Source organism: Perissodus microlepis, chromosome 15 (genome assembly GCF_051167445.1).
Source record: "Perissodus microlepis isolate ML-2025 ecotype Zambia chromosome 15, ASM5116744v1, whole genome shotgun sequence".
Taxonomy (NCBI): domain Eukaryota; kingdom Metazoa; phylum Chordata; class Actinopteri; order Cichliformes; family Cichlidae; genus Perissodus; species Perissodus microlepis.
In genome coordinates, this window is record NC_140475.1 from 4,231,633 (window position 1) to 4,244,218 (window position 12,586).

Genomic DNA, 12,586 nt, shown 5'->3' on the forward strand with positions numbered 1-12,586 from the left:
TCATTTTAAGTTTGTCGAAATCTGGGGCCCTTTTCTCAATCATATTAACGGGGATTCAACATAAATTTTAACCTCTTTGACTGCATTTTGTGTTTGTGTGAAACTGCACTTCTGCGGGACCCTGATTCCTTCTTGGACTTGTTCCCCGCATCTTCTGGACGTGGTGAACTCTCTGTTGTCCTGTCTAACCTCACACAGAAGATCATCTTCTTTGGACACTGGTATTTCTTTTCAACTTTTGATTTGTACTGGCTAACCGGTGTATTTTTTCTTTTCTTTCCTGTTTTTTTTTTGTTTGTTTGTTTTTCTTTTTCTTCTGTGCTTGAATGTTATTATTTTTGAATCTTATGTCCTTTGTCTGGTGTGATTTTATGTAACTTCGAACTTACAATCTTATAAATAAACATTAAAAAAAAACCCTATTTATTTGTATTTTTCGTTTTTTCCAATATTTGTATATTTGATATTTTAATTGAGACTGTTCATAATGCCTCAGAACTATGCACCTCATCCCCCCTTTTCTTTTTCCACATGTCTGCACTGGATAGGAGCTGCTCTGAATCTCATTATACATGTATATAGTGACAATAAAAGGTATTCTATTCTATTCTATTCTATTCTACCTGTCACCAGCTGAATCCACATCGACAAACAAAAAATATGACAAATAAGACCCAGGACTGTTGAGCAGCTAGAATCCTCTATCAGACATAAACAGGACAACAGTCCTCTCCAGCAGCTCGTCTCCTCCGTCCCCACATGTTTACTGTTGTTAAAAGAGGAGATGTTGCTACACAGGTAAACATGGCCATGTCCCAACTTTTTAGCGATGTGTTGCTGCCATCAAGATTACATTTACACAATTGAAACATATTACGTTTTCTGTGCTTTACTCTGAATTAAATGTGTTTGTGTGTGATCTGAAAACAATCACATTCAGTTTGTTTGTTTGTTTTAAATTGACACTTTACACAGCATCCCGACTTGTTTTGTGGCATTGGGTTTGTAATTCTGAGACTTTAGTTTATGAAGATTAATATGATCAATGTGTCTGTGAAAGGAAGGAACATACAATTTTAACTTTGTTGTTTAAAATTTTATTATTTAAAAGCTGTCAGAATTTATTTGAAGGTAAACCAGTGTCATCATTTCTTCCACCAGTTAGTACGAGGAAACACATCAAATTTATAGTCCCATTATTCCAGGCATAATCCTGGCAGTACACAGCAGTATAACTGGCTGCCTTACAAGTAACCCTGTTAGCTTTTGCTACAACAACACATGTAGTTTCTGTATGAAATAAAACACTACATGTCACAAACAGATTTTCTTTACTCGACCTTAGACGAGGTTCCTTCCTCACCGTTCTTCAGTGTGAAGACAATCACTATTTCTGAGCGCTGATGTACAAGATATGCTCGACACCCAGCTCAGGAAATGAGCAGGCTGTTTCCCAAAGCGTACGACAAGAGTCGAAGGCTTAACCTGATCTTTATTATAGGAATAAATCACACTTTGTCAGGTGAGAGTGTTTCCTCTTAGTGAGTAAAAGTGTTCCCAATGTGCACATAAACATGTAAAAATGTTAAGTTTAAATGAAACAAATAAATACAAAACAGTTATGGAAACACAACATTTTATGAATGTCTTTGCTCTTATTTTCTTGACAATTCAGAGCATTTAATACTCTCTGATGATGACCTTCAGGGCATAATTATGTTTCATTTACACACATAATTATGTATAATTATGTTGGGCTTGAATCTTATAAACAGAAAAATAGCAGTTACCATGGAATTACAGCCCATAAATGAGGTCAGCTTACATATACTTCACATACCTTCACTGGATGCTTATTATTTACCACGTTTCAATGAATGAATGAACCAGCATCGTGTTTTGCCCGCAGTGTGGCTCTATCTACCGGTGATAAATGCACAGTCATTTTCTATTTCTCATGGATTCTCTTTGAGCCTCACGCTGCTCCACTGAAACTCCATTTGCAGTGATAGTTGTGTCAGAAAATATAAACTTGGCATTTGAGATCTGATCTTTCAAGAGCTTACAATAGATCTCATAAAGCAGGGCATGTCACGGGACGCTGATGATTGAAAAAGAAAATAAAGGCGATTCCTCAGGGTTGAAGTCCCGTCAGTGAGTGGGAATTGCTAAGTTATAATCTTTTATGGCACTGATATGCAGATCCCTGCTACAATTTGACACAAAACTTTGACTTACTGAGGAGGAACGCCACTTTCCAGAACACTGTGCAAAATTTAATATTCTGCAATATGTTCCCACCGAGGTACATCCAGTCAAAGAAAATGTGAGATTTCTAAAGTGCAAATTACGCTCAGTGCCTCGTTCTAGCACGCCATCCTGAAATAACATTAGGGTGTGCAACCAACCAATGACTTGTGGTCAAAATAGGCCCCGGGGAACACTGATGGCTCCACAGATCGCAGCATTGCACCATATCCCACCTGTCTGTCAAAGTTGCTTAGACAAAGGAAATGAATACAGAGGGAGAAAGATATGACAGCATGGAAGGCAGGGAGATTGGAGAGATGTGTTATCTGTGTTTGTTTTCGCTAAAGGAAACACAATAACAGCTCAGGGGGCTGCTGCTGTGGGTTTTTAAGCAGCTGCCTGAATCAATGAGGAGATGGTGCTGTGTGATAATAAATTTATCCACGGGCTAAATTTAATTTCCTTCGAAAGAGAAGAAAGAAAAGCACATTATTCCAGTTTTCTGTTTGTGTTTGTGTGACCAGCACCAAGTTATTGGAAGATCTGGGAGTAATGGTGGCACACAGTAACACTCTGATCGCGCTGAAGTCCTCCTTTAATTGGTGTTGACAGAATCCGAGTCTTAGATATTTTTATTCCTTTTCGGTGCAGACAGGCTCAAACTGTCAAAATCTACTTTGCACATCAAAAATAAAACGACTGCAGGTTTGACAGAGATAATCCCACTGTCTTGTTCTTGTTTTTTTTTTAAGATGGACAGATCTCTATTTGCAATCAAGATCAAGCAAAGAGAGAGAGTTACCTTAAATGCATATATACCTGATATTTACAGCTAACCAGTACATGGTTCAATTTAAAAGATATCCATCAGTCAGTGATGCACGGTCTAAACACCAGAGTCTTTTCTGTGACACGTCTTGGTAAGAAACAAGCAGTTTGATTCAAACTAATAAGCAAACTTAAGGTCGTTCAGATCCGTGTGCTGTACTCACTCCCCGAGCTCTGTGACAGATGGTTGTCCTCCGACTGAGATCTGTGACCCTTGTGTGGGCAGAAAGGGATGTAACGAGCCCAAGATTGAGATTGGAGGTGAGAAGTTATGCCAAACGGAAGATCATACACCTCATCAGTTTCCAAACTGCTGCTAGAGTCTTGAAGATACACGTTTTCCCAGGCTAAGAGGCCACGTTCACGTTTAGTCCCTGAATGGTATGAAGAAGGCTGTTAGTTGAATATGCCGCACCTTTCTTTATATGTACACATATACAGTGTAAAACAAGCTCAGTCACTGTTGATATGTCAGCTAACTGCTCCTAGATGTGTATGACTTTAAGCCGGGGTGACATACTGCATATAGTGTGTTTGAAGAAGATACATTTGACTCCATTATTTCCCAAAGCCACAACACATTGATCTGCATGTTTGAGTTGGTACAGATTTTATGCTGGATGCCCTTCTTAATACAACCTCCCCATTTATCCAGGCTTGAGACCAGCACTGGGATTATTTGTGACCTCCTCAGGCTGGGAGAACACCAGGGAGCCACACTCCAATGTATATACTATTAGCTGTCGGTAAATTTGTTAATTTCTGCTGTGAGGTTGGCCATTTAACATGAGTGCCTATGAGGATTGACTCCCTTTTAAAGGGACTGCGGTCTTTTGCATTTCTTGGTTAGCTTTATTTATTAGTAATTCTACCATTTTGAATTACCACCACACAGGAAGTCTGTCATTTTTAATTGATTTTGGTGATTTTTGTATTATTCAGTCATTGTACTTTTTCAAACTCCTCCTAGGGTTGTAATTGTATCAATTTCATATTTGGTTTGTCTAAACAACAGAGCTGGGAAATGTTATATTGCAAACTTTTTGAGTCTTTGTTGAAGGCGGTATCTGTGGCACTGTGGTGAATTTCGAACACTTGCCATGGAATTTTAATTTTCTGTCATTCACTTATAGATTATTCAATCTGGCCCAGACTTCTTTCTGATATTTCCATATAAACGAAGATATTTTTATAGAAATATTTAATGGTAGTCATAGTGCTCCCTTGTGGCAACGAGAAATGCCATGAGTTTTGTCCATAACATTTTGAAATTATGGCAATCATGAGATAGAGGTCTCAGAAACTCATGTAGCAAATATGATACAAATGGCATTTGCCTATAAGGTTAAGCAGTTAGTGGTACTACAATTTGAAAACTGAGTTTTCATCAAAGGATGTGACATTGGTGCCATGTTGAATACTGATTTTTGGCAATGAAACAGGAAATTGCTGTATATCTCAAGTATACATTGTCTGGTCAGCCCCAGACTTCACATGCTTGATAGGAGTCAGAGTCTGGAGACTCTGGAGGTCACACTTATGGCAACAGGAAATCAACAGTAGGTGATAATCATCATCCCACGTACATGACACTTTTATTGGTGGTTCCATGCATGATATACAGCAGTGTGTCTTATAATTAGTGGTTATTCTCCATCACCACCTAGTGGGCGTGGTGGGTGGGTGGAGGTGTGGGTTCAGTAGCCAATTTAAGCAACAACCAATTAGTATCCCAGGCTTAAAACATCCGCATAACCACATAAAACTCCTCATCTAAAGCACGCCTGAGCTGTAGCATGGCTCGACAGCAGCACCCCTGAGCATGCACTGAGACGTACTGATTGCAGCTTTAATTGTATTTATTACCTGCATTTACCAAGAAGTCCCATTGAGATACCTCTGTTTTACAAGTGAGACCTGCCCAAGGTAGCTGCAATAAAATCTACTATTTTTTCAGTCCCCTGATCCCATCTCTTCACAGGTCACAGTAGAAAAAGTAGAGCTATTACTATAAATTCAAGCATACATGCATGCCAAGGAGGCAACATCACAAAAGCAGGGCCATACGACTAGTATACTTCAATGATATGCTGGTATAAATATGTATCTTAAATACATCTGTGCCATTTGTTATAAAAACTCTGTATTATTCAAGAGAAGCCATCCATTACAGCTTACCAGGAATTGTGTTATCTAAGAAGAAGCCAAGGAACCCTCCTACAAACATATGAGTAGTCAACAATATTTGCAACACTTGATCCACCTCCTTGACACCTGAGAGAAAAAAGTATCACAAAAGATTTTGGATGATTTGCTTTTTATTTAAAAGTAAAAACTGTTTATAGTGATATTTTCAATGGTGATTTTACCCGTGTCAAGAAAAGTGAGATTCTTCATGATCCAATTTGGAATAACAAGTGCAGAAAACATGGAGAAACCAAATATAAAGATATTCCGAGAAGAATTCATATCTGTGGACTGCCATGTAAGATGTGTCAGCAAAACACAGATAATAGCAAAAATGTAAATAATTTTAAAAAAGGATTTAGCACGGTTGTTTACCTGCAGATTAGAAATTCCAGCAGCTCCTATGACTCCAAACATGATCATGAACATCCCTCCAATCACAGGTGTAGGGATGGTTGTGAAGATTGCTCCAATTTTTCCCAGGATCCCCATCAAAATCATGACAAATCCACTCAGAAGAATCACTGTTCGACTGCCCACCTGTTGCCAAATGAAACGTCATGCGGTTCATATGTTTTGCCCAGGTAATCAGGACCCACAGCCTCACTCATAAATTAGGTTTGCAGTCTTGATCCTTGTGTTGAAAGATAATAAAGCTCCGGAGTGGAACATTTTATGCAATTCATATTCACAGTATCTTACTCTGGTGATGCCGAGGGCTGCCACATTCTCGCTAAATGAAGTAGTGCCATTGCCCGTGCCAAACGCCCCTGCCAACAGAGACCCGACTCCCTCGACACCGATGCCACGATTGATGGCGTGCTTGGGGGGAGGCGGTGCTCCTGACAGCCTAGCACATGCATGGTAGTCACCCACAGACTCTGCCATGGAGCATATTACTCCAGCAATAATGCCAACCACACCTGCCAGGCTAACGGTTGGCAACCCCCATTTACCTGAATAGGTAGGTCAACAGTTAGGCTTGTCACTGCTGAATACGTCTTTTGGCATTGTTTTAATTCCCTGTGAACTCACCAGGATAGGTAAATGTGAACCAAGAAGCCTCACTCACGACATTTCCCTTCACATCTGTGCGAGCCAGGTAGCCGTATTCATCTGGATCAGATGGCAGGACATCATAGATGGTGAGGAGGTAGCAGACTAACCATGAGACTGCAATGCCCAGGAGAATCTAATCAACATCTAACGTTAGTATTAGAGCCAGTATGTTTTTGCTACATCAAATATGAAGTCGAATTTTAAGAGAACATACTGGCATTATCTGAAAGAGAAAGAACTTTGAGACGTGCAGTTTCTTGATCTTGTCGTATGCAGGAACAGGGATTGGTATGCGGCGGAGGTATTGAGAGAAAAGGATGATCAGCACTGTGGTCCTGTGCATAGAAAAGAATAAGCAAAAGGTGATGATGTGCAAACAAAAACTCAGAAAACATCAACACAAACTGCTGACTTTAACTAATTTAATTGCATGTAAAATTCCCATGTCATTTTGTTACCTAAGTACAAGTTGTTACATTTTATGGAATATAGTTGAATGATTATTATTTGATTGTTTGATACCAAACACATTTTCCTTAAAGATTTTTGTATTTTATTAAATAAATCTTTGATTTTTAAAAAATATTTCAGTGCATTTTACTCAAAATTATTACTTCATATTAATTGTGTCATTGGAAACCCATATGGAAAAGATATATATAAATCTTATAAAGTTTGTATCTGTCTTGTGTGAAACTTGTATGAAAAGCATACAAGAGTGAAAACAGATATAAGATCCCTTGAAAAATTATATAAATGAAACTTGTATGTTTTGAAAACTTACTAAAACAATATATGAAAGTGACCACTTTCATGAGTAAATCATATAAGCCAGATATGATTCACTATATGAAGTAGGCCACATCTGATGCAAGTCTTTTATAAGTTTTTTCTATATCTTTTCCATATGGGAAGATACTGGTGATACCGCTGTAGACACCATGTTTAAATCACTAGCTTTTGGCTGCATACTAAACCACGACAAGGCACAATTTACATCCTGATGTAAGTCTAGACTGTGACCTCCTGGGATGAAAATCTTCAACCCCATACTGATGCTTCAGAGTGGTTACATACATAGCAGAAATGCCCCAGTGGCTGCCTGCCTTCACTCCAGCTGAGTCGTACAGCGACAGGCCTATGAGTGACACGGTTGGAGCAATGGTTAAGGGGCCAATGAAGCGCATGAGGAAGCCGATGAGGCCAGAGAAACCAACCAAGACCTGGAGGAGAGAGGCCACCATAATAGAGCCCTGCAGCTGTGGACAGGAACATAGTGTTCAAGAACATCAGTATCAATGTCACCGTGCTTTCTTTGGCTGAGTGATAGACTTAAACAATGAGTACAACTTGTTACTTCCTGGAGTGCAAACCACATGTGTTCACTGAATAAATCATGAGCTCTGCAGAAGTGCTGTTATGTTTTTGTTAGCGTGCTTTTAAGCGAAGATTTGGATGCGCAGAATTTGCGTTGGCTCACTGTTCTCATGCGGGTCTGCCACACTTCTATGAAGACAGGTGAGGAGGTATTGACCAGGCTGGCATTCTTGGTCCAAGCTGGGCATTCCCAGTCTGGCATGGACAACAAGGCCATGGCTGGGGTCACCAAGGCAAATGTACCTCCCTGTAGGATGGGAAGCCTAGAAGTGTGACATAAACAGTAATAACTTTCAGATAAACAGACAATCAGTTAGACCCATAGTTAGCACATGGTACTCTAACAAAAGAAGACAGTAGGCCGTTAAGCACAAGCTAGCAGATTCAATTTTCTTTTTAGTAAGCTTGTTTGTTTTTTTTAGCCTAAATTATGCAATACTGTGCACAAAAAAGTCATTGTACGTCTTGCTAACAGCCCATAGCTTTGTGCCCTATAGTACTGACATGGTTGCATGTCCAGAAAGACAAAATTAATAATATTTAGCATAATAGCAAGCTAACATTTACTAAGATGCTAAGATTTACTACAAGCACCAATTGATGCCTGTTTTTTTTTCTTTTTGTTGTCATTTAATAATCTTTCTAATTCAGCTACCTTTCAAACTTAACATGTATTCGTGTCATAAGTACATTTTTTTTTTATTAATTCCTGTCATAAAAATGTGATTGGGCTTTAGTAAAAGAAACAAAGTATCTATGCAGTGTTGGGCAAGTTACTTTGAAAAAGTAATTAATTATAGTTAGTAGTTACTTCTTCAAAAAAGTAACTGGGTTAGTAACTGAGTTACAATATTCTAAAAGTAATTAATTACTTGAAAAGTAACTATTGCGTTACTTTAAAAAAACGTTTAACCCTCTGGGGTCCAGGGTATAATTGGCCATTTTTAACTACTTTTGATTTTCCCTCCACATTTTACCTTTAAAAACTATTTACTTTGCCTTGTTTGGTATCATCCTTTTCAGCACAACCTCATGTGTCTGAATTTACAGTCATGTTTTCATTTTGACAGACTGTATTAACACAATTGATCTAAAATCAGACAAAAAACATAAAATCAGAGTAGAAAAAGTTCTATTTTTTACTGTAACAACCACAAACATGTTTAATGAATCATATTTCATAACTTTAAATGTAAATATAAATTGTCGATTTTAAAATCATATGCACAAGTTTTGCAAACAACAAAGTTATTTGCATCCATTTACCTTATTTTACCTTTTTTAAAATAACCATTTCAAACTATTTACAGAACAATCAGCTGTTCTGCATTCAATAAGATGCCACACAGATTATTTGTGCCACTCCAAAAAAATAATTTCTGTCTACTATAAAGGAGAACATCACAGCCTGATACCTGCAGGTCTGACAGCAGCAGGTGTATCACTCCTGTTTCTACCTGGAGACAGCAGTCACCTCATTGTTCTGACACACAACACAAAACTATCCACAACACTACACACTAAGTACACAAGACAACACATTAACTTCACACTCCAAACACGCTAAACGTCACAAATCTCTCACATCTCAAAACTCGCTCTCTCTCTTTTTCTGCTGTCTTTCTTTCGCTCTCTCTCTCCGTCACTCCTAAAACTTCCCCTGTTTTTTTGTTTTGTTTTTTTTGCTCATAAGCAGAGAGGTCTCTCTGCGCTGTCCTTAGACAGTAAACGTGACGAAACTATTGAGGAAAAAACGCCGCGTATATATTGTTTATCATGACTCTGGTTTTACGTGGCCTATCAACACAATTTAAAAACTGGTATATATCACCTTGTTGCTTTGTCATCTTGAAGTGGTCATGTGATTGGCTTACCACGACTACTTTATTCTTCCTCAGTCAAACAGCAGCACTCATGCGATTGTTTCGCCCCCTTAGCTCCAGGTGTTGTGTTAGACAGTGACCGTGATTACCGTCCGCGGGAGCGCGCGCAGCTGCTTAAAGCTGTAGCGATTACTTACGTAAACAGATACTTACGTGCAACTGATATAAGATGCGGTAAGCTGAACACAGCTTCAACCGTCTGTTTGTTGAAAAATAGTAACGGACCGCATTTTCTTGTTAGTAACTGCAACGGCGTTGTAACGATAGGAATAGTAATTAGTTAGATTGCTCGTTACTGAAAAAAGTAACGCCGTTAGTAACGCCGTTATTCCCATCACTGTATCTATGTAAGTATTAGAATTTTACTGAATTTTTGAACATGGTCTTGCTCATCCACGGCAGCAACATCTTGTGCAGACAGAGTTGTATTAACTATTAAGTCAATATCAGACCATCCCTAAAGGATACAAAGCAGCAATAACCCAGCAGCAGCACTATTACCTGACACCGAAGATGACCTGCAGAATCGTGCACAGGCCAGAGACGAAGAAAATGTTGTTAATGAGCTGACTCTGGGTCAGGCTGTCATGCTGCAGACATAGGCCCTCTGAGAGGATGAGAGGGATGGAGATTATCCCACCAAATGCTGTCAGGTAATGCTGTAGAAGAGACAAACAGTGATGATGATGACAAAACGATGGCAGTGATTACCCTGTTACCAACATTAGTGAAACAGAGAGAGCAGAAGGCCTATAAGGTATCCGTGTTGCTTACGGTATGGGGTCATTTTCTGTATTTGTACACAAACAAAAAGGGGTTGCTTTTAGACTCCTTAACTGCTGTTGTGATGTTTACAGTTGGATCTCTGTCCACCACTACACTTTCAAAAGTAAGTGGACAACCTAATGTAATAAGAAATACAAGGATTGTGTTTAATACTTGAAAATCACTTGCAGTTACTGACTGCCTGAAGTCTAGAACCCATGGACATCATCAAAAGCAAAAATGTTCTCCCCTGAGACACTTTGCCACAGAAAAATATTGAATTTCTTTACCTTTTATGTCATTATTTGTTTACTCTGTGAAGTACTCGCCAATCAGTTTGGGAGTATTTGGTTGAATCTGAGCAGAGAGTACAGCCCTGTACACTTTACAATGCATCCTCCTGTTTCTATGAGCAGTCACATCATCAGTAAACACTAGTGACCACTAGCAGCCACTCATGCACGTGCCTTAACATCAGTTCCACCATACTTCACAGATGATGTGATATGAGCTGTTCCTCTCGTTCTTCATATGTTTTCCAGAACTGTTCAGTCTCTGTTAGATGTTTAAGTCTAATCTGTCTGCACCTTTTTGCATTTACATTCATGAAGAAGTCTCACAGAGTCTCACCTACCTCCTTGAGAGTGTTCTTAAAGTTCTTTTTCTTAGCCATGGAAAAAAGTCTGGTATCGTGCACTTTAGTTGTCACCTGTGGTCTTTCAGGAATTTTGATGTTGCTGAGTTGACCTGTGCATTGATTCCTTTTAAGATTGTTATGACCACTCCTACTGTTTTTGCTTTCTCTGGTTTATTTTGAATTTTCATCCCAATTATAGAATTTTTTATTTGCAGAAACATGTCTTCGGATCTCATTTGAGAGATCCAAATCTAAATTCAGCCCTTAAACTGCTTGCTAAGTGGCTGTCCAGTTACTTTTGACCCTCTGAAAATAGGGGGCTTTGTCATTGTTCAAAAACTTTTGAATCTGATTATAGATGACTGATAAATGGATGAAAAAGACAACAATACACTAATCACATCAAAGATTAAACACACCTGAATGGCCAAGAAAATGCACAGGTACCAAGGTGGAACATCAGTCACACAATAGGTCGGTTTATTTCTGTCTCCATCTGTTTCAGACGTTTTACACGCCTTTCCTTTGAGGTGATCATTAACTTGCTCATCCATCTGTAATATCATAGGAAAAAAATCAATTAAAAAAATCAATACAAAAAAATCAGTATGCCAAAATAAAAGGAGATGAAAAATCATTATCTCAGGACTAGTTCACTTCCAGTTTATATAAAAACAGGGAACAAAAATTTTACTGAGGACATACAGTGCTTTAAGAAATTTGTTATTATAATTGTTGTTTCTGTAACGGTTAATCCACCAGCATGTGCAAGCTCTATAACTGAAATAATAGTTTTGATTGTAAAATACAATTATAGTTATCCATGAATTTTGAAATTTACACTTTTATAAAAACAAAACAAAACAATAAAACAGTAATGGATGCTAAATGTACAAAAAAAATTAAATTATTTTAGTTTTCAAACAAAGTTTTTTGACAGATGCTAAAATGTGTGAATTCTCGTTTTTATGACAGGTGGTCCAATAAATTTTTTTAAGCACTGTACTAGTGTAATGACCTGCTTTCAGCTGCTTTTTATGACTTGTAAATATTCATTATTTAACGCTGAATCATTGAATAATTTGAGGTTTTATGTGCACGTTCAGGCAGAGAGTAGATGCAATGGAATGCAGACACAGACATTATAAAGCATTTTATTTCTTTATTGGACTCGTATGTTTAAAAGAAAATACCATATTGTGTATTGTGTGTGCTCTAAACTGCAGCAACCACTAGTAGGTTGCAAAACTTTCAAAACTTTCTCACCCTTTACTCCCACTGGATCACTTAGGACAGAGTTAAGCGCAGCTCTTATTGTTTAACACAATGTGCAGTTAAAGGCAATCTGAACGTTTCCAGGTACCTATTGATGCTGACCTTATTTAGAAAGAATGCTCAAAGAAGCAAACAATGGTATCTTTTACAAAAACACGTTATTGTACTCACATCAAACGCAAGATTGTCGAGTCCACTGCTGTCCATCCCAGAAGCCATTGAAATTTCAAAATGAAGTAGATTTTCTAACAAGAGATGAACCAAACTGTATGTACAACAATGTACTAACAAGCAGTTGTTACTTGTTAAGGAGCCAAAGGTGGAC

General features: G+C 38.2%; 1 protein-coding gene across 1 annotated transcript; it reads right to left on the minus strand.

The window, feature by feature from the left end:
* Positions 1-1,096: 1,096 nt before the first annotated feature.
* On the minus strand, positions 1,097-11,637 carry LOC146371444 (solute carrier family 23 member 1-like). The gene is made up of 11 exons (XM_084953957.1): positions 11,406-11,637; positions 10,086-10,243; positions 7,805-7,964; positions 7,402-7,583; positions 6,539-6,659; positions 6,301-6,457; positions 5,968-6,221; positions 5,641-5,805; positions 5,448-5,556; positions 5,257-5,352; positions 1,097-3,452 (listed from the first exon to the last, which is right to left on the minus strand). Exons 1-11 carry the CDS (start codon positions 11,622-11,624, stop codon positions 3,220-3,222), a joined length of 1,854 nt encoding a protein of 617 aa, XP_084810083.1. The 5' UTR covers positions 11,625-11,637; the 3' UTR covers positions 1,097-3,219.
* Positions 11,638-12,586: the final 949 nt, after the last annotated feature.